Source organism: Corapipo altera, unplaced genomic scaffold (genome assembly GCF_003945725.1).
Source record: "Corapipo altera isolate COAL_440 unplaced genomic scaffold, ASM394572v1 45, whole genome shotgun sequence".
Lineage (NCBI taxonomy): Eukaryota > Metazoa > Chordata > Aves > Passeriformes > Pipridae > Corapipo > Corapipo altera.
The window spans coordinates 3,651,687-3,679,504 of NW_020884877.1; the positions used below are offsets into that span (position 1 = coordinate 3,651,687).

The following is a 27,818-nucleotide window of genomic DNA, read 5'->3' on the forward strand; positions in this document are numbered from 1 at the left end:
GGTAGGCAAATAAGCTTCTAATAATTCTTTTTGCATGTGACCACCAATAGCGTGCTTTAAATTTCTTTCATAATAGATTAACATCTTTACCTGCAATTTAAATCTTTAGGTTTTTAAATCTTTAGGTTATCAAGATAATGGTGGAAGTGCAGCAGTGATAACAATAGCATTGTAATAATCATTGCAAAGATCTGCAAAATTCCTCTCTCCTCTTTTCTGTTAATGTTCATAAAATGCATTTGGTAAGAGAGGAACACTAGCATCTGTCAAACTTGTCAGTCTGTATTCCACATTTTGACATAAGTGTGAGAGCCCTTCCTTTTTCTTTTCCTTTTAAGTAAAATAATTATAGATGTAAGAGGAAAAATAGGCCATTGCTGATGCTGTAAAATAAAAATTGCTCTTATTTCATCAAATTATTCTGAATCTTTGCAGTGATTATTCTTGCCTTTAGCTAAATAACCAGTGAGTAAATGAGTTCAGTTTTCAATCTTCTTATGTCAAGCATTATTTAAGGGTTTAAAATATGCTTTCCTTTACTTTCCATAAATTAAACTGTGAATATGTAAACTAAGAAGTTTCAGCGCTGGGGGTCATGTTTGTTAAGCTCATTTACTCCTTCTTAGGGCTGGAGTAGAGGTGCTGTTTGATGAATTGGGAATCCCTGAAGAGGAATTTTCATTTGGTAGATCAAAGATATTCATCCGCAACCCAAGAACGGTAAGTGAAAAATGCCTTCTGCAAAATCCAACCCTCTCTCATGAGGACAACCTGTTATGAGCTGCATCATTCACTACCTGGTTCCTACAGATTCTTCTGCCTCCAGTTCTTCAATATATCACTGTGAATGTAGCATTTAAAAAGGAACTTTTTAATGTAAGACCCATTAAAATCACTGTGAATCAAGACTCTACAACAGCTGTGAGCCTTAATTTATTGTAACTTTTATGCACTGAGTTGTGACAGTGTATCTGCCACAAATCTTGGTGTATCTGCTTATAGCTCTGGAGATAAATAAAATAAAATGTGTCTGAGAGGGGACTTAAGTAAAGAAGAGACTTCTCTTACAATATCTGTGCTTATGGGTTGTTTTTTCCTTGTCTCTTCCTTCCTGCTCTTTTTCTTCCGATATCAAACAAAACCCTATCCCCCCCTCAGCTCTTCAAACTAGAAGATCTGAGAAAGCAGCGGCTGGAGGACTTGGCTACTCTGATTGAAAAGATTTATAGAGGTTGGAAGTGCCGTACTCGCTTCTTGTTAATGAAAAAAAGCCAGATTGTGATTGCTTCCTGGGTCAGGAGACACGCAGTAAGATACTATCCTTATTAAATGGGGGGTTCTTTTCGTTGTTTAATACATATAACTTTCATAGGATATTTTTCCTTGATAAGTATGGAGAGGTGTTGAAAGGATTCAATTTTATGTTAATATTTAGGTACCAATAGTGTGAATAAAGACAATTTAGTTTCTATAGACTACTATTAAGTGTTTACATTGTGCTTGCTCTTAAAGAATTAAAAAACTCGCCAGAGTCTTTTAACTCTGGGAGATCAGGATTTTGATTTCTGTGGCCCAGCTGGGAACAGTCTTTTTCATTCATCTAAAATGCTGTGCTGCCTGACATTTACAGTGCTTTCAAAACATATGGTTAATGTGTAAAAAATGCTCAGTAATATACATGTGCAGTTCTGTGGAATTCAGTCATTCCTAAGCCTTTTTGTATTTTTACCTTATTTGGAACCTTTGCATTTGAGGCTCAAGAATGCTGCTTCAGAGGATCCCAGGGATTTATTTTAATTATAACTCCTAAGACTTGTAATTCAGTGTCATTATTGATACAGTTCTAAAGCAGTTTCAAATCTGTCTGTGGACTGAATGTTCTGTTCCATGAACTGAACAGCCCTGTTATACGACTCTTCCATGTCTTTTTGTCAGTTACTAAATAATATTGACTTATATGATAAAACAGATTTATTTGTTTTTAAATTTGAAACCCATTCTTAAACATCTCAGCTGCATTTTGTTATTGTTAGAGAATAGCACAAGCATATCAGAAAGCTTGGTAAAATATGGAAAAAAGTCTTAAACTACATGTTGTAGAGTTGACAATCTGTTTTTCAGTTGACAAGTACTTCTGTTTGTCATCTTGAAAACCATTAGTGTTTGGTTCCCTTCTTTTGGATAATTAAAGGGAAATATAGATAATTTGGAAAAAGTATGAATAAATGCTTTTTTATTGTAAAAGCTCTTCTCTCTGAAGTTGTGTGATTGAATGCACCACTTCTACAAACCACATCATTACAGAATTGCATTGTGCCCATATGGCTTCATTATGATCTCATGAAATCTTAATCAATTTCAAATGAAGTTACTGCAGCTAGATTGGTGCAGCTTTAAATATGAAGAAATTAAAACAAATACATGACCAAGCACTGTGGATTTCATAACTGTAAACCTTTATTGGGTCACTGGTGAAACATGGCAGCAACTGTCTTATTAGTTACAGGTGATGATTAAGACATTTCCTCAACCTCTTCATGTAGATGGGAGGTACCATTCTCCTAACCCAACATGACTGTTAGGCACTGTGCTCTGGAAGGTTTTGTAATTAATCCCTTGCATGAAAAAAACTTTTTGACAACTCCTTGTCCTGGAGGCTTGACTCAAGGATCTGCAGACACTTGCCTGTCTGTCCCCTTGCAAGGCATGACAGACGTCAGTCATGGCATGAATGTGGCCTAGAGTGGATTCTCTCCAGCTTGCTCACAGAGATGTTCACTGTCATTGAGTGGACTGAGTGTATAAAAGTATAGAAAAGTATAAAAGCCTTGTTACAAAGTGTGTCAAACTTAGTATTACACTAAACACTGGAGAACTGAGCTTTTTAGAAGGAAAATGTTTGCCTGTCCAGGGAATTTATTGTTCAGACTAGCATACTTGAATAATACTCCAGCATTTCATTCAGGAATCCACAGGTTTGGGTTTTTTCCTGTTCCTAAGTTATCATCAGCATTTGGTATAATAAAGGGTCTGCAGGTAACAGGAACAGCGTAAGTCTTATGAAAAGGTGGTAAAAAGCTTAGCCAACAAACCTGAGCATTTGTAACAGTTTGTGTGCTACTCTGGTGGTGGGAAAGACAAATAAAGCTGTTACTGTTAGCATTTAATCTGCATTTGTGCTGCTGACCATGAACTTAGTGTTTCTGTAAACAGAGAGTGACATTGTCCATGCAGCATTGTTGGTGTGCTTTGTTTCCCCTCGAGTTGGACACAGAATCTACACTCTGATCTGCTCAGTCAAAAGTTGTTCACTTTTTACATTTATCCTGAGGCATATTGTCAAATGTTAGTAATGAAATGTTTACTATGCAGTGTTTTACAGTTGCAGTATTCTGTTCTAAGCATCATGTATGTATTTCCAATACAGCAACAAAAAAGGTATCAGAAGATAAAGAGTTCAGCTATCGTAGTACAGTCCTACATCAGAGGATGGAAGGTGAGTTTCCTGTTACTGCTGCAGCTGTCTCTGTGTGATGAGGTAAGGAGCAGGTCAGAAAATACATTCCAAATGCTCTGATACTCCTGCCTTTTGTGCCTTCTATCCGTGGAGCTGTGGCTGTGCTGTAGCCATTGTTAAGCACTCATGTTTGCTGTAGAAGAGGTGAGTTTGGGACATCTGCATTTGCTTCCTGGGCTATAAATCCCTGCAAACACTGCAAGTGGAATTCTGGGACCACACTAATCTACTGGGTTATCCTTGAGGCATCTTCTGCCAAAGAATTTAGAGAGAGGAGGCCTCTTTACAGGGGCTTTAGTGTGAATAAGTGAGTCTGGTGATCAGAGCACACGTAGGTACATGCTAGTCAGGCAGCACAGCAGCTCCAAAGCAGGATGCTCTGGGACTCTGCCACTGGTCTTATGCAAATGGTAGCATTGGAATGATTTGATAAGAAATAAGTTGTGATTGACAGTTATTTTACAGTTAACAGGATTCTCAGAGAATAAAAAAAATTGAAAGCCAGTTTAAAATAAAGAGTTTGGATTGTCCGGGCAGTATGTTACTTGGGTTAAGTCTTCAATTCTCCTCTGTCTGCTAAGAGAATGTTGAACAAGTAGTTATTTGCTATTGGCTTGTCCTCTGCTTCAATTTGCTGTAAGTTTGCTTCTTCTCTGAGAGGTTTGTACTTTGTGAAGGGATAATTCTGCAACCACTGTAGAGATTTAAGGAGTGATGCTTTAATAAGAGGTAAAAATGAGATTAACAGCTCACATGAAAGCAGCCACAGTGCTCAGAGCAACCATTGCTGTCCAGCTTCAGAAAAAATGACCTTGGGCTCCTCTGTTTTCTTATTAACTCTTCTCTACCCTGCTAAAGGTGTCTGTCCCCTCTATTTAAGGAATAGAGAACTGCCTTTAGTTCTGGAGCCAGTTTCCTTCCTGTCAGACAGGGAAGGGTCTGCAGTTTCTAGCTGTTGGTGTAAACAGCCCTCTCTGCCTGGAAGGCTTTAAAGTTTGCCAGGAATAAGCTAGAGTAATTTGATTTTGCTATTTTTCTTGATTTTTACTTTGTCTTTATTATTTTGTTTAAATGAGTTAAAAATATCCTTTTGGTCTTTCTATTGATGTGCTGTCTTTTCCCATGAGTGTTATTTGAAGAAAACTGGGTTAAAAGCATCATCTTGAGTTATGGTTTTCTGTTTGCCATTGGAGAACAAGCTCTTCTGCAGAAGCGTTACTGTGCATGAAAGCCTGGTATGACAGCAGCCTTTAGTGTGACCTAAAGCCAAGCAATTTACTTGTGATTTATTCTTTATTGCAGCCTAAATGGGTAAGACATTTGCGGTGTGGAGAAGAAATATTGTTGCCATTGTGCAAACAGACATATAGATATCTCAAATAATGCAGCAAATCTGGGAGAAAACTGAACATTGAACTAAGATGCCCTGAAATGCCGGTCCCAAGCTCTCCCATGTGCACAGAATCATCCCTAGAACAGCAGATGTTATGCTGTGTGCCATTTGTGAAAGTACTTGTTTGAGGATTTGGAGGTGTTGTTTTTTTGGTTTTGCCTAGATTTACAGGTTGCAGTGCCTTAGTTTGAAATCATAAAAATTAGTTAGTAAAATAATGTTTTCAATTGTTTACAGGCTCGGAAACTTCTTCGGGAACTTAAGCATCTGAAGCGCTGTAATGAGGCTGCCACGATAATTGCTGCCTATTGGCACGGTACTCAGGTGAGAACAGGGCAATAAACTGTGCCCTTAAATGTCGCCATATGGAATGAAGAAGGCCCTTCAGGATGGTTATCTGTGAATATTTGCAGTGGCTTAAACTGCTCTTACTGCTTATACTGTTTTGGTTTTTTTGTTTCTCTTTGCTGCTAACACTTTTTAGCTACCGCAGCCTGGGAAGCTGGGACACGCTTTAATATTTGCTTTTTGTAGTGACTGGTTTTCTTTCTTTCTTTCTTGCACCAGTGGGAACTTGCAGTAACCTTTTCTTTCCTAAGCTTCTCTATATCCTATTTTCAAATGCATCACAGGCACGAGGGGAACTGAGACGACTGAAAGAGGAGGCTAGAAATAAACATGCTATTGCTGTTATTTGGGCTTGCTGGCTTGGATATAAGGTACTTCATGCACAAATCACATGCCACCCTTCATTACCCAACAATATCAACATTTAATTAGTACTAAATGGTGAGAATTAACGACTAATACAATTCACTCTTAAGTAATAGAGCATGATCATCGATTCCTTCCATTTCCATTCATGCCATCCTTAATAAATCTGATAGCATTCTGTATGCCAGTTTTTTTTTTTTTGTAGAGTAGGAAATTCTTTGCATGGCAACCAAGTAAAGATTTGCACTAACAAGCCATTAGACTAGATTAAAAATGACTAGACTACAGTATTCTCAAATTAGGGAATGCATTTAACTACATGTGAATATGCAAAGCATGATTTGTGGGGGGAGAGAAGGTCGGGGGTTTTTTGGTGTCTTCCCCCCCCAACCCCCAACAAGTGCTTTCAGTGACACTGTGTTAGTGGTCCAATTGAGATTTTCACCAGGCTGTATAATCTGCATCATGGACAGTCTTCATCTACAAGTTCAAAACAATGCTTTTTTTTTTTAAATTTTAGTTTTAATTGGTTTAATTGATTCTCTGGCTGTGATTTGAACCAGTAAGAAAATTTCAGTAAGTACAAGTAAAGCACAATTTTATGAGCTGATCTTTTAGCAGAAAATGATGTTAGTTTGCAATTCTAAACTTACAGCCCTAGAAAAATCCCAGGAATTCCAGCATCAGCTGTTTGTTTTCAAAAGCAAAGTCCCACTGAAAGATTCTTGCTAATCCCCAGCCTGTAGTTGTGGGTTATGTGAACATTTGAAATGGTGCTCACTAGAGGTCAAAAATGTATTGGTTTCAATTAGTAAATTCCTAATTTAGTGGCAAACCATAGTCAGTAAATACATTAAATTTAAAATATTTTTCAGTTATTATTTAAGTTAGGGGGCAGATGTCAGAACACCTTGCCAACTAGAAGGAGAAATGTGCTCAAATTACATCTGGAGTATAATGCTGAGTTTGACCTTGGCTATTTTGATGTAAATCTATTAGATTTCTAGTGAAATGGCAGCCCTGTGAATCCAAACAAGCATGTACAAAATTTCCTTCATACTAGAGAGCCTCTGGAACTTTTCACTTCTAGTTTGATATTTAGGGAACTGCACAATTCGACAGACACACTGCTTCCTCTACATTTGTTTAAACACAATACATTGAGAATTTATTTTTAACCAGAGTTCCTTTCACCAAAAAATTGCTCAGTACTGCAGAATTGATATTTATTTTCCTAGGTTTAAGATGTTCTTTAGAGTTAAAAGATATCTCCAGAAAGTGGATGCAATAGTGTTAACTCTGTTAAAGCTCCTCATATAAATGTTTAGTAGATTTGGACAATTTTTAACATGGCTTTAGTAATTATTTTTATCAATTGGCTCACAGGAATTTAATGAAAAATTGTCTCCTTATTCCCTAAATATAAATAGTTGAAATATAATAATATATATATCTAAAGTTGATAATCTAAATTGAATTAATATTTGAAAAACAATTAGTCTCTGATAAGAGAGACAACTTTTTATTGGTGTGATACTTTATCTTTTTCCAGAGGAATATGTGGAACAAAAGTTTCTAGAAGTTATCATCAGAAATCACTTGCTTTACAACCTCCCCCCCCCCAAAAAACCAACAGAAAAACCCAAGAGTGAGCCTCAAATACTCAAGTTTCCTTCCTTTTCACAAGATAGGCATTAGCTTTGCATAGTTCTTGTTTTTACATTGCTGTGTAGTAGGAGCTTTTCTTCCCAGCAGATGAGTGTAATCTTAGAGTCTACATCTAACACACATTAACCTTTCCAGCTGCATTAGAGGAGTGTGACTGGCACAGGCTGGAACTGTGCTGCACAAGTCTGATAACTTGTAACTTGACAAGTGCAGATATATGGCAAGAGCTGCCGTGACTGAGCCTGTAATGCTGGAACTCTTCCTTTTACTTGAACGTTGTCATCAGATACTACTGATATCTCCTAAAATGTGGCATTCTGTTAGGTTGCCCACACATGCCTTTGTGGTTAGAATACTTTGTGAATTGCTTTCCTAAGATGGAATGATTTATGAAAGGTAGGTAGGTGCCTCCCTCTTTGTACATGAGGAATGCACTAGGTCTGGGGGCTTCTACCCCTTAATTCCATAGACAGACATCATTTACCAGGCTGGAGAATTTTTTTTTTTAAATACATAGGGGTCAAAATAAGAAATAACCTCCAGAATAAAAACTCTCATTACAATGCTGGAAAGTCATCGTGACATACGTGGTTTCAGAGCTGATTCTGTTCTGCCCAGGCACTTGCCAGTGAAAGAAGTGACTAGGTAGTGAGATTTTGGTAAGTCTTGATTTGCATACGCATCATTTTGATCATGAAACTGCAGGCAAAGCTCTCCGATTGGAATCAAGTTATGGGATTCTTACCACTGACAGGGAGTTGTGCACAGAAGAGAAAGAGGGGAATGCTGATAGTAATAGGTCAGACAAAATTCTTACCTGTACCTGCCACTTAAACAGCAGTGGAAGCTTTTTTGACCTTCTGTGTGGCTTCACACCAATTCACACTGACACTTTGGGTGTTAAAGGTTGAATGCTGTTCTTCCATCTTTTTATCCCTCGGTTGTAAGTTGGCTGTTTTGTTTGGGAGAGGCCGTTTCCTGGTTGATGTGCTACCTGCATCGGGCTGTCTCTTTTGTTCACTATCTAAACCTTTTAGGCTCGAAGGGAGTTGAAACGCTTGAAGGAGGAGGCTAGGCGTAAGCATGCTGTTGCAGTCATTTGGGCTTACTGGCTTGGACTGAAGGTACTTTCTCAAACACTCCCATCTGTCAACGTGAACTCAATAAAGCGTGGCATCTTACTAACTCAAGCAGTTGTGTGGGCTCACGAGTAGGGATGTTTTTTTTTACAGAGAATTCCATTGTTTAATTTTGTCATGGACTTTGCTGAAAAATTCGTAAGCTGAAAATGCCTCGTTTACAGCAGCATTTAGGCATCGGGTGTTTTTTGCCATATCAGGAATTGCAGTTTTCAAGTGAAAGACAAATGTCAGATTAAAGGACTCAATTACAGTTGTTGACTTAAAAACCTGACCTACATTGGCAAAGGTCCTATCTGTAAAGATTACAAGGATGTATTTTCTTATTGTGACCTCTGCTTGTTTGAATGGGAAGTGGGGTGCAGATGTCTGACTCTCACTGCTGCTCACATTAGACCCCTGACCCCAGTGTTGAGAGCACAGTGTAAAGCTAATGAAAGGTCCTGTTGCATCCAGCAGCCTTTTTAGGGCGTGGCATTGCATGCAGCTACCTATACCTTGTGACAACCACGAATTCCCAGAAAAATTGAGATGTACAAAAGTCTTCCGTTTTCCACCCCTTGCTTTCAAGGACTGGTTGGCAAAAGAAAACACATCTGTAATCTGGAAAAATGTAGTTCTGCTCTGTAAATAGACTATGAAAATGGCATCTTGAGAGGTTTCAGGTCTGTGCCCAAACGATTTACATAACACAGTTTTACAGATGCAGTCCTGAAGAGCTGCGGAAATCTGAATCAGTTTTGTTTGGCTGGGAGTGCCCTCTGCTAGTAGGGATATTGTAGACTACAGAAATATAAAAGGAACAATTTATGTGATAATACAGAGTAAAGTTCAGCTCTCATATTCTTATATTCATCCGAACAATGATGAAATGGGAAAAACAGAAAACGTAAAATTGTATATAATACATGTTAATTTGTATTAAAAAAAAAAAAAGGGCATTACAATACATACATGGAAACCAGAGCTGGAAAATACAAAGGAGCCATTTTAAGAAGTCATTCTGCAGATCAGAATCACACTTTCACACTTCAGGTAGTACTGCCAAAGTGGGTCTGGTTTTATGATTTTAAAACAAGAATATGTCCCTCCTGAGAACTCAGAGACCGTTTTATATCAAACAGCAACATTTAAATGAAAACTGATGAATGCAAAACATTTACGGAGCATTACAGCAGGAATATGTTTCTGCCTGTCTGTGGTGTGGTTTTCAATGTATTTGTTAAATCATGTAAGTGGCATTTCCAATTTCTATCTCACCTGAAATACGCAGATTTTTCTGAATACAGCCATAGTCTGTCATTCCAATACATCACTGTTAACACAGGTAATTTGATGGCAAAGTATTTTCACCCATGACATACAAAGCTGAAGATTTAAAGCTGATGCAAATGATCGAGATTAAACCATTAATTGTTGAGGATTTTATTGGTTTGTTGTTTTTTGGGTTTTGTTTGGGTTTTTTTTAATTGTATGATAAGTAGATTTTAATAGCGTTTGTGGTAGTTTGCAGATTTAGGCTTTTCTGGAGCAGCTTGCATTTCTCAGTGCTTGCTTTGCAGCTTCCTTGCAGCACCAATAGGATGTGTGGGTGTATATTAGTCCCTTTGTTCCAAATTAATTTGCACACCTTGCAGCTTACAAAGAATAATATAAAGCAAGATCATTAAAGAGAGACTCTGAGAACATGGTGAGATTTGGAATGATTGTGGTTGGAGTGGCTTTGAGTGTGTTAATTTCCATCCCTGAATAAGTAATAAAGTATGTACACTAATTACAGAGAACTAAACCTGGCAGAAAATGAGTGAATAAGAACTCTAATAATTTCTCTTACAAAGAAAGGAGGAAAAAGTTCTATGCTGAATTTGCATAGAATGATGACAGCTGAATGCTGTCAGTTTTGTTGATGCACCTTAATGCATAATCAAGCAAAACTTGTTTATCTGTGGGGTGTTTTTGATCCCAAAATGGTGACAGATTCTTGCTTTCCAAATGCTGGCTTATTTTAAAATGCATGGCAGTCATCATGGGGTGGAAGGGGTGCCAGGGTAAGCCAAGGAAATTCTTTTTCTATAAGTTGATGTGGGGTTTTATTCTATGGGTTTCCCTTTGTTTTCTTGTTACAGATAATCCAGCAACACATAGTGAGTTAGCTAAAACCACTAAATTTTGCTGTGGGGTGAATTATGCAAAGCCACAGTGTTTTCCCTGGGTTTTGCCCAAAACTCATAATAGGTGTTGCAGGCTGTGCCAAACTATAAAAAAAAGAGTTGGGGGATGTTTCAGTTGACTTGATGTGAACCTGGGAGTCACATAAAACTGCAAACCCGTCAGGCTCTCTCAAATTGCCTTTTCTGAATTTTCATCTATGCTAATCAGCACTGATAGAAATACAAGGGGCAAAACAAGTACTCTGAAGCCTGCATATCCTAAAAATTAGTATCACCTGCAAAAATTATTCTCATCGATCACTTTTTTGATTTTTGTTTTTCTAAATAAATTTTAGGAGCAATTATCAAACTTGCTGACATTAAGCAACCTTTGTGTTAATTCTCTGCTCTTATCAAGCACCAAAATCTTATTTTTGTTTTGGAATGAAGACTGCTTGTGTGAAAAGAATTTTTTAATGCAGAAGTCTGCTCTGAAAAAAAAAAATCCCTTTTTTATTTTAGAAAAGTCTGTGTATTAAGAATCTTAAAGGAGAAAAATCAGAAAAGTTCAATTAACTCTGTAGTTAACATCAAATCAGCATCACTTCAGACACAAGAAAATCATATCACTGAATGTACCTCACTTTTTTCAATCCAACTTTATGCAAAAGCCTATTGAACATCAATTAATACTGTGAATTCAACAATGTTTGAATCGCTTGCCTTTTTGGAGGGAAGTATTTCAGATTCCTTGTTAAATTTGCAAATGATTGAACTCAGGTCAGCTGAGGTATCTTTCAGACTTCTTGGTCCATGGTCTGTTTCATATATTTTAAGTGCACCCAGGTAATGTTCCTATTTCTGAGAACCTTTTGCATGTATTTGTGCTTGTTTTAGTATTTTCTGCCATATACCTTTATAAAAGAGTACCTGTGCAAACAAATCCATTCTTTGTATTCACTTTGAGGGTTTGTTTAACTTTCCAGGTCCGTAGAGAGTACAGGAAATACTTCAGAGCCAATGCTGGAAGAAAAATTTATGAATTTACCCTTCAGAGACTTGTATGTATATATCCATACAAAGCACATGTACATTTTCTGTGGTTTTTTTTAATTTTCTATCAAATGTAACAGCTGTGTTATGGCCTTGATAGTCTTTGCAAGGAAATGTCCAAGCTAAGCATATGGAAAACTGACAAGTTAATATTCTGACATTGTAAAGAAAGGCTAGTGATAGTATTGTAGGTGTAAGAATGGTGCTAAGTATTTGCCATACTTCTGTAAGTATTTTACACATAAATCTGCATTTCTCAATATACCTGGCTTTTTAAATCCCTATTCAGGTTTATGAGAGCTGAGTTGCAGTTTGGTAACTGTATTTTTAATCACAGAGCATCTGCTTTTCTTTGTATATTTCAATAACCTTGATATTTGAACATTAATAAAGCATCTTGTTTCAATTTTATCACAGATGCAAAAATACTTCCTGGAAATGAAGAAAAAGATGCCTTCTTTATCACCAATAGATAAAAACTGGCCAGCGAGGCCTTACCTTTTCTTGGATTCAACTCACAAGGAACTAAAGAGGATTTTCCATTTGTGGAGGGTAGGACACATTCTGATCCAGTCTGTACAGAACTTCTTCATGTGATTTTCAACAGTTCACAAAGGGCCTATTTTTAGGATGTATTTCCTTCCATTCCAGCCAGGACAATTTTATTCCTTTCGAAGACGTATGGTTTTCGATCATTATCTTTGGCCTGAAATGGATATAACTATCCTGGATATAACTGTCTGGGGCTGGGGAGAGAGGTTTGCTTCCTGCCATCAGCTGTTACAGTAAAGCAGTATATCTGTTGTCTGTTAATTAATAGCTTGTAATACTTGTGTCCATGGCTAGGATTGGGACTAGCTCTTAGACCAACATTGGAAGTACTGGGTGGAATTTTTTACTTATGAGCTGTGGTTAGCTGAAATTTGTTTTGGATCTTTGGATGGAGAGAATGGTGAGATCTGTACAAGTGCTGATGGGACGTTTTACTGACCTTGAGGAGTATGTTTTCTGTGAATTGTCAAGGAACAGTTTTTCTTTCTGAGCCTGCAAAATTCATCCTCTCAGATGTGTTTTTTTTCTTTCTCTCTGTCCATATAAACTTCCACAGTTGTGGAACTGTCTGTATGTTTCTGTGAAACTTTTTAGTGCAGTCTTCCAATAACTTGTATGTGATAGATTAAGCTCATGTTCAAGTGCAACGTGCTTACACGAGATCTTTTATATATTGTTTTTGGTGTAATTCAAAAGCATCTAGAATGGATCTAGAGGAGAAAAACACCTCTGCTGTTTGTTACAGTGGCAGTGTAGGATGGAGCCAAGTCACTTCAGAAGTGTACAAAGAATGTGCATCTTGAGCAATGAGCAAACATTAGTCTGTGGTGGTGTTGTGATTGGGAAAGATAATTTTATGGTTTGTTTAATGTATCCTGTTTTGTAGTGTAAAAAGTACAGAGATCAGTTCACAGATCAGCAGAAGCTTATATATGAAGAAAAACTGGAAGCAAGTGAACTTTTCAAGGACAAGAAGGCTTTATATCCAGCCAGGTAATGACTGGTTCTGCTGCTTTTAGTGTACAATAAATTCAATGTCCTTATATAGATTTAGGAAACGAAGCAAGATTTTGCTTTTTATCTTAAGCAGGAAAGTGCATTTTTCTTGTTTGACAATGTCCCTCCATCATTTTACTTTACAGTCCTGAAAATTGACCTCAGTTTGCTTCTTAGATGTTGTTGCAGCCCACTAATCCTGTGGTACCAAGCACTTATGTCCAGAATCCATGATGATTTGTTGTTCTAACTCCTCGCGACCCGTTCACATCGTAAAAGTTTTAAGAGCTTGCAGAAGGGAATAACTCCCACCCTTTCCCCTAGTTTCCATCACACTGTTTCCTGCAACCAATAAAGGCAGAGTGAGCTGAAAGGCTGTGACTGTGTCACTCCAGGGAGCTCTCCTGTGTTCCAACTTGGTACATTCACCATAATGCTCTAAGGTGAAGACTAGGTGTAATGTAAGAGTTACATACATTAAAGTATATGTTTTTGAAAGGATACTTAAAGAAAAAAAAGCAGCTATTTACATTTTAGAGTCTTTTGTTTTTTCTTTAATAATGAGAAATCTCTGCAAATAAGTTTTGGTTTCTCAAATGACTGAGTTATTAAAAACTGAGAAATTCTTGTCATTGCTATCTACAGAGCTAGCATTGCTCAAGAAAGTGCAGTAGTATCTGATTTTATTTAAGGAATACTGGTTTTTATGTACACAATGAAACTGACAAAAGAGACATCTGATGTCCTTGAAATAAGTTGATTTACACTTTTGAGTGAATATGAGCTTAGAAATTGTGTTTTTCTTGGAAACAAAGGTCTTGTCCATCTCAGGAGAGTTCTCTCTTAGAAGCCATAGTTTGAACTGAGTAGGAACCAAGGCACTGTAGAGTGAGAAGCAAGATTCAGCAGAGGAACAGGAATCCAATAAGAGCAGTTCCATGTGTGGACAAGCTCTGCTTGGTTTTTTGTGTGTTTTATTGGTTTTGGTTTGTGTAATTTTTTTTATTGAGCCATTTCCTGTTTTCCTGTAATAGGCTCAGTGTATGTTTCTGTTTTGTTTCTCTTTTTCTCTTCAGTAGATCACTTGTTTAATGACTATATAGGCTAGATTGTGGTTTGCTCCTTGTTTGCTTTGGGATGCCTTTTAATGCTGCTGGGAAAAGAGAAAGGTGGTGCCTTTGGACTTTTCTAGGAGGAAGCAGGTTTTTTTTGCTTTTAGTCAGTCTGCATCTGATTGGTGTAGAGCTCTTTGGGAAGGAAGAAATTCTATTTGTATCCCTAGTTTGTTACTTTTTACACCAACACTGAACAGTGAAATATTATCAAGCAGTGTGTATATATATATATATATATATATATATATGAGTTATTTTCATCCAAGACATTCTTAAGTGGCATATGTGATAGAGAGTAACTGTTGATTCGTTTCAGTTTTAGCTTGTAAGTTGTCATTTGGTTAGGGACAAAGTCCATGGGGAATGTACTGTTTTGGTGACTATGGTTTCATAATGCTCATTAATAAAACAACAAAAAAAAAAAAACCAAAGCTCCAACATGGTAGAAACTTGGAATGCCTTCCTCACCCTGCACTCATTTGCAATTATTTCTATCTCTTTTTGTCTGGTATTCAGAGCTGATTAGCTCCTAGTGTTGTTTTTTTGGGTTCTTTGGGGGTTGATTTTTTTTTTTTAATTGGCCTAAGGGTAGAGGAAATTACTGTATAAACTTTCTGGTTAGTTAGTGTGATAATGATTCATAGGATGACACTAATTTTCTGTGTATAATATAATTATTTAGGAACAGAGAAGAACTTTTTGTGAATGCTAAAATTGCAGTACCCTTCCTTTTCTCTCCCCATCTTATCTCCCTGTGTGCCAGAGATGCAATTGCAAAGGCAGTGCTGTTCCACATAATATATTCGTTTCTCTTGGGCTCTAGTCTTGGCAAAGCTTTGCATTAGTACTTTGACTGTTTTTCAATCGAAGTGATTAGTTAAATTGACTTGCTAACAAAGCAAGCAGTGACTCTATCCACCAATTCTTAACCTATAGTGAAGACCTTACTTTAACACCCTGAGGTGGATAAAGATGGGGGGATATGCAGGCACAGCAGGTCTTGACAAAGAGCTGCTACCTGTTTTACAAACAACAGCGGATCTTGAAGGTAAGTTCATGTCCTTCACTCAAGTCTGCCTGTCAGTATTAATACTGTGTCAATCCTACTGAGGTTTCATTTTCCATTTTCACAGAGACTGTTACTGGGAGATTTTAAATCACAATTGATTGCATGTGCAAGGATGTACTTGTGTCTGATATCCATAGCAATTTGGCTCATTTAATTGGAAAATGTTTCCAGAGCAAGGAAAAAAACATCCTCTTCTGTCTTTGGTGATAACTTTCTCTTTATTCACCATCACTGGGCTGTTAATATATATAAGATTCTGTGTCTAATACACCTACCATTTCTTACCCTTCCTCCTTTCTGCTTTCCCCTGGGATAATATGCTGGGAGATACATCCACATTACTTTGTGGCAATTCCCACTTTATTTTCTGCTGATACACTGTGCCTGTGTGGCACAGATTAATGCCAACACCAGAATGAACAGGTAGAAAAGGTAGACATTGTCAGTAGAGGTTTCTGGTTTCTTAAGAGTATTCTCTCACTAAAAATAAAGCAGTGAGTGACTTTCCCTGGGAGAGGGTGTGTCAAAGTCTGGGGAAGCTTCTGGCAGCGTAGAATCATTGAAAATGGTATTTGGTGCATCTCTTGGCTCTGTGAAGCCTGTGATGTTGTCAGGAGGTTTGCATCTTCCCTGAGGTATTAACATGTCTAACTCATGTCTCCTTTGTCCTTCTGTTGGGCAGTGTTGGACAGCCCTTCCAAGGGGCTTACTTGGAGATCAGTGAGAACCCCAAGTACAAAAAACTTAAAGATGCCGTGGATGAAAAGATCATTATTGCAGAAGTTGTGAATAAGATCAATAGAGCCAATGGGAAGGTAATAAAACAGAATTGCTTTATCCAGAGGGGTAGATAATTTTTGTTATAAATACATTGAGAGGGAGACTTCATTTCTGTCATGTGATAGTCTAAGGATTTTTTTTTTAAATGCCTATTTTTAAGGGCAAGACTGGAAATGCTGGATTTCTGTAGATTGGTGGTTTTAAACACCTGTTTTAAATTTGCATAAAGATTACTAAAATCTTGTTTAGGTTTGCAGTTTTCAGTGTTTTGTTTTTTTCAAACAAAAATGGTATATCTCATCAACTGACAACAGACCGTATTGTATCACAACTAAATGCAGTCTCTGTACCGAGCTAAGATCTTCTGTTTGCCAACTGAAGTAAATAAACATTTAGAGAATATTATTCTTGTTCAAGTATTTAGAAAACTTAACCTTTCAAAGTCCACACTGTCACTCAAGCTACTGATTATCACATTTTATTATCTCTTAAAATTGAGTGGCATACTCTGCTGGCTTTGCCTGTCTTCTGATTGAAATCAAGAGCTCTTTGGAATGAAGAGGCAAGTTTCTTGTATCATTTGAATAAAGTTGTTAAATGTGGTGGGTACTTTTTTATTCTGCCAACACAGAACTCATTTTGCATTTAAATTATACTTATTAAAACAGGAAGTATTATTCTACTCTAGTAAATTTAATTGCTTTCACTCTATCTGTCGAAATATTAGAAGTAGTAGATCTCAGCTTTTCAGATGTAGATGTCATTTATGCATTTGTAGGAGTGAAATTAGGTTGCCTGTTGTTGATGCCAAGTTAATTTTCCAGTTTAGAAGAAACTAATTAAATGAAAACAGTATCTTTCCTGTACTTGCATAGGCTACAGCTCTCAAGATTAAAAAAAAATTAATAAATAATGAGCTATGGTTCCATGTGCTTAAGAGAGCTACGTCTTCATTATAATCCACATTTTATTATTTAAAATTTTACAGGAAAAAAAGCTGTATGTAGATTAGGTTCTCATTTCTCTTTCTTACTGCGACAAATTTAAGAACACACATTTCATGCTTTAAAAATATTTGTCATTTGAAAATATGAATGCTTTTCCTCCTAAAGAGTTATGCCAATAGATGAAGGGAGGACAAAACAGAACACTGAAAATACCTGTGTGATTTGTGTTGTTCTGCAACATAGTTTTGGTGAATAATGGTCAATATTGAGGCTTGGTCCTGCATTAGCTATCACTGAAAAAGTGTGTTGGTTTTCCTGGAGATTGACAGAGCATGAGAAATGAGGTTATCCTGATTTACATAGTTTCAGAGTTTTACTTTCTGAATTTTATAACTGTAAGCTAGTAATTAGAGGAACTGTTTATACCTAAGCATATGTGCCAAAATGAGCTAAGCTTCTCAATCTATAATTAGACACATAAATAAATATGACCTGATTTTAACTGATCTGCAGCTTTTACTGAACATCAAATGTTCATGTTTGCTAATGTGGGCCAAGCTTTTTAACTCTGTGAATTCCTTGGGGCTTTAGTAGGTGCTCAGTGAAGACCACTTCTCTCTTTGTGTAGATAATGATTTGCATTTTTGCATTTTCACAGGCTACATCCAGGATTTTCTTATTAACCAAAAATAACGTTCTTCTTGCGGATCAAAAAAATGGAACTATCAAGTCAGAGGTTCCACTGGGAGATGTTACCAAAGTGTCCATGAGCTCCCAGAATGATGGTTTCTTTGCAGTGCACCTCAAGGAGGTTGGTTGCAACTTCATAGCACAAGAATATGACCATTTTACATGCAGTGATGTAAAACCCATTTGTTAATTATCTTGTAGCACTAAATCATAGTGGTTAGCCTGTAGGTTTAGAAGTTTATTGAACTTTGTCATATCTGCAAAAACTTTGATTTTAAACTGTTCAAGCCAAATGGGAACAGTTATTACATTATGAACAATTTTTTACTCGTGAAAATCAGACTTCATATTTCACTGTAGCCTCTTCAGGATCAGAGTTTTCCATTTGTAATATGGTTCAGGTGCCTTGTAGCAGTGTTTTCCTTACATAGACTGGTAGAATATTTCTCTCTTCTTTATGGGATGCCAAGAAATCCTCGTTAAGGCACAGTTAATTTGGTTACTGAGTTCTAAAGAGCTTAGTTCAGTGCTATATTTGCTTCACTGTGCTGTCAGCACTGCTCTGCTAAAATCATTAAGTTGGCATTTATATTTTAGCTTAAATGGATTTGAAGACTGTTATATACAGTGTCTTTTCAATACTCACCACCTTCATCCTCATACTGGTGTTGGTAATTTGTTTCTGTTCATTTCTGCAAATACTGGAAGCCTGCTGTGGTGTATCCAGGAGGTGGACACAGGAACACTAGAGTTTTGTAGGACAAATGAAGGTGACCCTCCTTTAGTGTCAGAAGGGATTTTTTTAACCTTTCTCAACTGGTTTATAGTGAATTGCATTTTGATTCTATACACTGCACTGCATTCCCTATTTAATTTACAAGACAAAAGATTGTTGTTTCCTTGAACTGGGAAGAGAAGACTGTAAAACTTCTTGCTTGTGTGGCATTTAGTCATATTCCAGGTTTTGGTAGTCCTAACTAGTTTCCTTCCTGTTTCAGGGTTCAGAAGCAGCTACTAAAGGAGATTTCCTGCTCAGCAGCGATCACCTTATTGAAATGGCCACTAAACTCTACCGCACTACTCTCAGCCAAACCAAACAGAAGCTCAACATTGAGATATCTGATGAGTATGTTTCTTGTTTGCTTAAAAGTGGATTTGCTTCAATGCAACATGCTAAGAAGTCAAGTGTCTAATGTTAGAATAACAAAACACTGTTGTGTAGCTAATACTTCTTTTCTCTTGACAGAATACTTGTAAAGAAGGGTCACATTTTCAATGTGTACTCATTTCTAGTATTCATTTTGTCTCTTATTTCCTTGAAAGTCATTAGAGAAAATGTGCTTTTCCTAAAGTTTTAAATAGGCTTGTGAAACAGAATTGCTGCTGTAGAAATAATTAAGAGATGCTACATTTGAGAGAACTGTTTTGTGTGTGAGTGAAAAGTTCACAAATTCCTATGAGATTTATAGATTAGAGTGGACACTAGGTGCCAAGTTCTACTGAAACAATCAAAACAGAATGCAAAGCTCCTCTTCAACTCAATGATGGTGCTAGTAATTTAGGTTTTTAAAGCTCTACCTTTTCTTTTTTGAAGGTGAAAAACATATTCTTAAAATTCCTGCTGATGGTGTTTAAACCACCTATTGTTGTTTGGGGCTTTCTGGTTGCTAAAAAGCTTCCTTTGATAAAAAAGTTTGCATCTCAAATTAGTATTTCTTTGTACTTGGTACAGTTTCATATTTTGGCCTTAAGTAAGGACTGCACTTGCAGTGTTTATAGCCATGGAATAAAAGTGTTTGTGTTTGTGTGTGTGTGAACTCCTAAAGCTTGCTGAGTAAGAGTCCCTCACTTAGTCCACCATTGTCATGCACTCCATTTGTTCTGTGGAAGGGCCCCTCTTTTCAGTAGTGATGATTTGGTGGGTTTATTCATTTTGAATACAGAAGAAAATTTGGAACCCTTTAACAATAGTGAAGTAAAATTCCTGTAGGCAAAAACTGAACCTTTTATTTGGCTGCACCGCACTGTGTGTATTCTAGAGTCATGGTAGTGAGTACAGTTGGTATCTGTTCAGATTTAAGGATTTATTTAAAGGCTAATTTTGCTCTTTCCTTGAGAATAACATCTGCCATTTTCCTTTGTTCTTTGTTGCCAGATGTAATTTAATTTGCTAAAGGGTGTGTGTGTTTTTAGTCTCTAAAAGAGTGTTGCTATCCAAATAAGTTTCTAGTTTAATGATGGCTACAAAGGAATAAACTACTAAAACAAAGTTTAAGCATGCATTACACTAGTCTGGACTGCCTGCCTGCCTTAGGTCTGGAAAACAGCCTGCTTCCTGGGAGTCTTGCTTTTTGGGATGTGTTTTTATTTCTTGCCTTGCAGATTAAAAACATTCAAGTGCGTATGGCTTGTATTGAGTATATCCAGACTAAATAATATTAAGCTGTTCGATGGTGAAGCAGAACTCTCTTCTCCATGCAAGAGAACATTTAGATACAAGCACAGCTAGAGATTGAGAAGAAAACATGGCCTTATTTTGGCTACGCCACACTACTTTTTGGGAAGGGACCTGATATAAGCAAAAATACTGTTGGTGAAGGGGTGTGTTTAGTAAGAGACACACCGTTTGTATAATACTGGAACAGTGGGTCTAGGAAAATGTAGCACTGGGGATGTGATGCTGGCTGTGAGGCCTGCCTATGTGTTCCGGATGCCTGCCTGCATGGCTGGGAGCGCTGAACGAGTCCTGAGTGTCTGGACTGTGCAGCAGGAAAGCGGGACCGAAGGGCAGCTCAGCGCAGTAGAGGCCACTTCCTCCCCTGAGCTCTGCCGTCAGCTTGATTTGTGGTTTCCGGCTGCAGAGCAAATTCTTTGAAGTTTTTGGCCTCTGCTGGAGGACTTTTTAAGGATGCTAAAAGGGAAAATCGGCTGTATTACAAAGGACTTTTTAGGTCAGCAACCACTGCATGTGAGCCAAAAGGCAGCACTGCCCTGTTTATTGCTTTTAATCTCGCTACCCAGATCAGTGAGAGGTTTGAGGCTCCACAGAAGCCTGTTGGGGGTGGGTTTTTTTCAAAGCAATTCTCCACATTCAGTGAAATTTCCCTTCCAGTAAAAAGGGAAGAGTCAAAACCAGATTAATTTACCCTGAACTGCAGAAAATGTCTAAATTTGGAAATTGCTGGGAAGGAAGTGAATTCTCCCAGTTGGCGAGCAGGGGGGCTATAAAGGCTAACTAAGGATTAGACATATGAGAGTTGCTAAAATACCAGATGTAGTAAATTAAGCATAAACCAGAAGAATAGCACTCCTGATGTTGCTATAGAAGTATTTAGCTTTCTTCCATGGAAACAGAAGTTCCTTTGGCCGACAGTGAAGCAGTTGAAAATAGTCATTGCTGCATTTCTGGTACATTAGAAATTCTGTTTTAAACTGCTTTTTTTTCTAAAGGAATAGCAAACTAACTGTTATAAAAAGTCCACAGTTATAGGCAAAAGGCAATAATTATTAGATACTACCTGAAGGAGATTCAAGCTGTACCGTAAATGATGTCTTTTTTTCTTTTTATTCCCCAACTCTTTATTATTAATACAGAGCTAAAAATTACATCCTTTGGAGTGATGCTTGGAACCAACAAGAAGAGACTTCTGCTCTTCAAATGTGGGGGGGGGGTTTTCCCACCTTTAACTAAACTCTGTATTATTCCCTCTCCCAGGTTTCTGGTCCAGTTCAAACAAGACAAAGTGTGTGTGAAGTTCATACAAGGCAGCCAGAAAAACGGCAACATCCCAACTTGCAAGAGAAAAAACAATCGGCTTCTTGAAGTGGCTGTCCCTTAACTGCAGCTGGTGACTCTCCTTTCATGGACTTGTTTCTTTGTAATAGTGCAATTTTAGTTGTTTGGTTTTGCTATTTTCATCCCTTTCTGGAGCTGTTGATGGCTAATAGCTTTAGAAACCCTTGGCAAAACATTTGATCAATCGACTTTTCATGTTTTAACCCTCAAAATGCAGATTTTTATCCGGTGAGGCGTTTTTACCAGCTGGCACATATCTGTCATACACGAATCATTCTCTTTGTTTAGCGGTCATATTTTAGTGCAACATATCATAAACCCACATATTAATGACAAATTACTCGTATTCCTTAGTCTAGAGATCCGCTTAACAGGAACATGGCCTTGATGCTTGATGGCCACCTGTGCCCAGTGTCTTTTTATACTGACCTGTTCAGGTGTTCTGACAGGCTCCTCACTTCCCACTGCTCTGGAAACCGGCAGAACAGAGGCTGATACGACGACTCCTGTAGCTCACACTAGGACCTATGTAACTCAACCTTTTCATCAGTGCAGCACAGAAACATCTAATTCTGCAAAATAGAAGGAATATGTGATTATACAAACAGCTATATGCATAATTTTATAGTAAAAAATGCAGAAATTTTGAAACAGCATTTTTAATTAGGTCAGATGGTTATAACAACTTTATGAAGTAGAAATAAGCAAAATTTAAGAAGTGCTTTGTTTTTTCCTTCACAAAAGCTATACAGTTCAAGGCATAGTTTCTGTTCTGCTTTTTTTCTTTTAAATTATCAATTAAGATTAGAGCCTGCAAAATGCATAACACAAGTAAATGCTAGTTATTTAAACAGTTAGTTATCAAGTGAAAGGTTTGAGCCTTTCTTTTAAATATTGGCATGTACAATGTGCAATAAAACATACGTGACATTTTGTTAAAATTATTTATAATACACTTTTGTGTGGAAGAGAGAGGATTGGTGCAGACTGCATAGACAGTGTAGGGGTTAAAATAGATCTGTGTTGTTAATTTGCAGTTTTTAGAGTGTACACTACAGTTGTCAATTTGGGAAGAATACTTTAAAAAAATCCTTAATTTGAGGGTCTGTATATAAATAGGTATTATGGTAATAAAACAGTTCTAATTCTGTGCTGTTTGGTACTCCTGTGTTATAACCATATTTTTGTACTCCAAACTATTTTATATAACTTGTGTGCCTGATGTAAATGCGTGCACAGAAAATACAATCAAGAGCCGCATTATCAACCTTCAGTGTAACTGATTGCACTTAATCTTTTATAAGCCAGAAGCATTAGTTGAAATCCTTAAGAGGAGAGATGCTTTTCTAGATAGAAGTAACTACTCAAGTGAAGGGTTTGTTGGATGTGACTGTTTGATTTGTTGATGCAAGGACAGCAGAGGAAGCACATTGTATTTTTGCAGTCTGATATAGGACAGGTTAAGACCCTGGCTATCTGATATGCAGTGCTGGAAGTCCAAGCATAAATAAAAGAAAGATGAAGAAAAGTTCATAGTCTCATTACTCTCCTGGTGGTGAAGTGACATGGTGCTCATGGCCATGAAGGCTCCTCTGGATAGTTTAATGTTATTGTTTGCTCTGTGTTAAAACATCATTTATTGCAATAGATGTTGAAGTGCTAATGGTCATCAGTCTGAAAAATACAGCTGGTTTGGGTAATACCACATTCTGCTTTGGGATTAACCAGTTTTCCTATGATCTGGATACAAAACAGTTGTTTTAACTGGTTGCTTTAATGTTTCTGTTAAAAGTCCAAGCGTGCGACCTTGAAAGGTGGGAGTAATTCAAAAGCTATATTTCCCAAACTGTGAGAAAAAATTGCATCTTCCTTATAATTGTAGTTAGAACTCTTCTTCTAATAATTGAGTCAGGTTAATAGTTTAACAAAATTTAAATAATTTTACATGTTTTGTAATTATAGATGCTTACGAAGGAAATTTTAGAATCGATTTGTAATGCAAAATTGATACTTGAAAGGAATTATTCCATTGCCTTAAGAAGACAGCACATAATAATGCAGCATTTAAAACTCCTAAATCCTGTATTAGAATTTCTGCTTGGGAAAGATTGGAGGGTTTGTAAAACTGTTCACTGTCTCGAAAACTTTACAGTAAGAACCACAAGGAGCAAATTTTGAAAATTAATACAAAAGTAAGGAAAACAAACATTTGAAATCTGATGTAATCCTGTAGTTGCTTGCAGGTAGGAAATGGGAGAGTTTAGATTAAGAACATCTGGATAATTGGCCCATGAAATTAGAGTATTACAACATAATATTAGGATATTTGACCCATCCCAGCCAGACCCAGTACGCATCCCTTCTATTTTTTTTGATCTTTGCAGCAAGTCATAATAGCCATATCTGCAAAAGACTGGAACCAGGACAAATTCCTCACTTTACTTTCTTTTGTTTCCTTTCTTTTTCTAGACCTCTACAATTTTTTACCTTGCATATTACCTGGTACTTTTTGACAATTACCTTTTGACTCTTAATATTTCTCAATGTACAGAGCAAGTTTTGCTGAACATGAATTATTAGATATACTAGGAGAACCGTAGTGTCTTGATGTTTAGATTTAAGTATCTAGGATGTCAAAAATAAAAATGCACAGTCACTAGCTTTTTTTTTTTTTTCTTTTCCTCTATTTTCTAACTGTCTATTCAATGGAGTTGTAAAGAGCAGACTATTCTTCCTATGGTGCTAACCTTACTTTTGCATCCTTTTACTTTGTAAATGCTAATCTTTCATCTCAAATCTGGGCAAGGATCATTAAAAAAATGAGATTTGTTGCATGATGCTTTCTAGAATCAAATAAAATTCTGTTCCTAGACCTATTCTTTCTCTACATCTGTATCTGTCTTACTGCAAAAAGAGCAGGTGATTGGGTTTTTGGTTAAATATACACAACAGTGGTGTGTGACTTGGAGAAGAAATTTTTATTTTGTTTGTGATTCCTTAAGAGGCAGCATGTCATCCTCAGTGTTCCACAGTAACCTTTTTCAGTCCAGTTTTTTAATGTAAGTCATTCCTTGACATAGTTTTCACTGAAAATTCTTCAAACTCAACTTTTCTAACATTAGGGTTTGGACTGATTCCCTAAGAACAGTATTACAGCCAGTTAAATGTGATTTTTAAAAATAGCTTTGTGCCACAAACCTTTTTTATTCCACATTTTGGTTTGTGATGTCTTTCTCTCTTTTATCCTTAACAATTCTATCCTGATTTATGTATGTTTTTGTTCATCATACAAATTATGGAACAAAGAAACTAATATGTAAAATCAGAAAAGGCATCTTCAGTTTTATTTCAGGTTTGTTTTCTTTGCCAAAATGAAAGTCTTTTTCTCTACAGTTCTGAGGAAAAAAAATTGAAGACTTAGTTCTAAATTTTTATATGAAATGAGAAAAGTTTCCCCAGTCTGCATAAATTTTACCGTTAATTCTTAATCTTTTAGATCCTTAATGTAGAAGAACAACAAATTTTCCATATTCTGTAGGAAATGGTCATGGTTATTTTTAAACGATTGCACTGTAGTGGGATGGTGATGGGCAGAAGGGAGATGCACATGTCTATGCTGCTTTGGACACTAGAACTTCCCAACAAACACATGTTTCAAAGACAGAACTGGAGAGGACTATGGGGATGCTGCCAGCTTATAACAATACAGAACAGTGTGATTTGAATGAATCTCTAGCATGACTAACACATGAGTTCTGATTCTCCTCCTATCTAGCTTCCATCCTTATTGTAATATTTTGTAGCTTACACGGACATATGACTGTGAGTGGGAGGCACAATTGTTTACCAGTGTTTGTAAAACCCCTCAAAGTGATCAAAATTCTCTGGATACTGCTTTTAATCAAGTGGTTTAAACTAATTGCTAATGTCACTGTCCCACAGCTTTTCGGTTTAAACATAGCTAAAGGTTGTTGGCATGTAGCACAACCTTGCAACCATTCCAGCACAGTAGTTGCTAATTTGCACCTTAGAGCTGCCTGTCTGCAGCTGTGTGATCTGTTCAGTAGTTTCAGGAGACTAAAGTGGGTCAGAGACACCACCATTCACGTGTCAGTCCCAGTTACACTGAGACTTTCTATGTTATGACTCACTGGAGTGTTTCTTCCTGGAGATAAAGGTAAAGGGAGGTTTAGTATGTGGAAAAAAATATCATTGCTTCTGCTGAAACATTGTAAGTCCAAGTGGTTGCTGCTTTAAGTGCAGACTGTACAGACACTGCAAGGAACTGCTACGTTCTGTCTTGCAGGGTAACTCTGCCCAGGGTACTCACTCAGCAGCACTGGATCTCTTGCTTCTTCCACACTTTTGAAGTGGAGTATAGAAAGGTTGGAAAATTGTGGTGAATTTACAGCTATTGTGGTAGAAATCTGTATTTGCATAGGTTGGGGTGGATTTGCATTGGGCAGTCTCTAAAAATTAGCTGGAATACAAAGAGGGAAAAAGTACTCCCAGGAATTTGTTGTTTTTAAGGAAACACATCACTATTTTATGTCTGGCGGTGTTTGTCTACAGTGAACCAGTGCTATTTAAAGAATTGGAATTCTGATATCAACTTAATCTCTTTATCAGCTAGAGCCAGTTCTGCTCCTGTTCTCTTCCACCCATAGATGACTTGGGTATTCGAGCTTTAACTCAAAATGGGAGTTAGAGCAGTTCGAGGCCATTGCAGTTAACTTTGATTATAAGCAATTTATGACATTGAGTCCTAAAAATGTTAAGAAACAGATTGCCTCTTTCCTTTATCCTAAACCTTTAAGGCATTGGCATCTGACTGTGAACTGACTAGGAAAAATTTTGAAGTACAAAGCACAAAAGGTTTTTTTACATGAATGAAAGGAAAACCTGAAGAATCTGAATCTCTTAATAATTCAGCTGATTTCCAAGGCTACATCCTTCACTTAGCAGTAAGGATCCAAGGTAAGGATCTCTTTGCTATGTAACATTCTACTGTTTATGGTCTCCAATTATTAAAAAAACCATAAAAACAATCTTGTAGCCAGGAATCTTCTTCTCTGGAAACATGGCAAAGTGCTGGGGATCTACAGGGAGCCTTGTAGGAACCTTTACCCACATCCTGGAACTTCACTTGCCCACGTTCAGCTTCACCCACTGAAACATCAAATGCCTTTAGGTTGTTCTCTGAAAGTGGGAGATGGTGGTTTTTGCCACAGTGATGGTGATCTTTACTGGCCTGGCAATATCCCCTCTCAACTTTACAAATCCTTTCCCTACCAGTATCTTGATACTGGGTGGTCTTAGAGATGCCGGGTGACGTTTCCCACTCTGGCTCACATCACGTTCTGATTTCCTCCTGGCTCCATTCCCTCCTGCCTCGGATGTTCCCTGCAGTGATAAAGGGAGGTGTTATGTCTCCAGGGTGCAGCAACAATGTATTCTTTTAGCTATTTCCTTGCATTATCTACCACTGCATCTTGGCACGTTGGTTTCAGCTGAACATACAGGAAATGTTTTATTTCCCTTCCAACCAAGAAATGTTTTTAATGAGAGATGCTTTGTGCCGAGTTAACTTGGTAGCTCTATGGTAGCGTTTCCCAAAACTGTGACAAAAAGCAAACCTGAAGCCTGAAATATGAAAAACTGCTGTTGCTATGTGCTCTGTCTCTTCCTGCTAGGAGAGAGATCTACTCAAAGTGATGTTGTGATGAAGTCTGTGCTGGCTTGGTTCACTGCATGAGGCCTTCGAGGTTGCTGTGCGTGCTTCTTGTAGCCTGAAAAAAATGAATCCATCAGAATATGAAATAGATGGTTTCAAACTGTGATGCCAAAAAGAAGGAACTCATTTTAACTAATGCAAAGGAGCATTAAATAGCTGTGAATACACTTATGTATCCTTTTGCTTGCCCATGTGCTGCTACAGCTATGGAAAGGGACCCTGGTGTAAGTTTAGGCATGAAGACTCACATTGGAGGTGTTCAAAGTTATGGTGATCAAGTTCACCATAAACTGTTGATTATTATTAAAAATTAGGTGTTAAAGTCCAAAAGTTGTGACTGAGCTTGCAGTGGAAGATCCTAAATGTTGATTTCATCTCAAACTTCTTAATATTATATGGCAATTGTGAGAGGTTCCTGAGTTTTCACGAACTCCTCTGGGGATGATTTTTTTTTTTTTAATCAGCTATTTTTGATAGAGGAAGATGTTTGTTTTAAACAAACAGC

General features: G+C 37.2%; 1 protein-coding gene across 6 annotated transcripts in view; it reads left to right on the forward strand.

Annotated features, from left to right (window-relative positions):
- MYO1B (myosin IB) overlaps positions 1-24,455 on the forward strand; it is a 112,874-nt gene extending 88,419 nt beyond the window's left edge. For 2 of the 6 annotated variants that reach the window (XM_027636732.1, XM_027636731.1), the window contains 13 exons: positions 627-720; positions 1,159-1,308; positions 3,428-3,496; positions 5,148-5,234; positions 5,543-5,629; positions 8,330-8,416; positions 11,568-11,642; positions 12,052-12,186; positions 13,073-13,179; positions 16,049-16,181; positions 17,752-17,904; positions 18,782-18,909; positions 21,499-24,455. In XM_027636732.1, coding sequence (XP_027492533.1) covers positions 627-720; positions 1,159-1,308; positions 3,428-3,496; positions 5,148-5,234; positions 5,543-5,629; positions 8,330-8,416; positions 11,568-11,642; positions 12,052-12,186; positions 13,073-13,179; positions 16,049-16,181; positions 17,752-17,904; positions 18,782-18,909; positions 21,499-21,622 — 1,429 coding nt within the window. In that variant the 3' untranslated portion in view covers positions 21,623-24,455. The remainder of the gene's footprint in view (positions 1-626; positions 721-1,158; positions 1,309-3,427; positions 3,497-5,147; positions 5,235-5,542; positions 5,630-8,329; positions 8,417-11,567; positions 11,643-12,051; positions 12,187-13,072; positions 13,180-16,048; positions 16,182-17,751; positions 17,905-18,781; positions 18,910-21,498) is intronic. The other 4 variants (XM_027636733.1, XM_027636734.1, XM_027636735.1 and 1 more) reach the window with 2 other exon arrangements.
- The last annotated feature ends 3,363 nt before the right edge of the window (positions 24,456-27,818 follow it).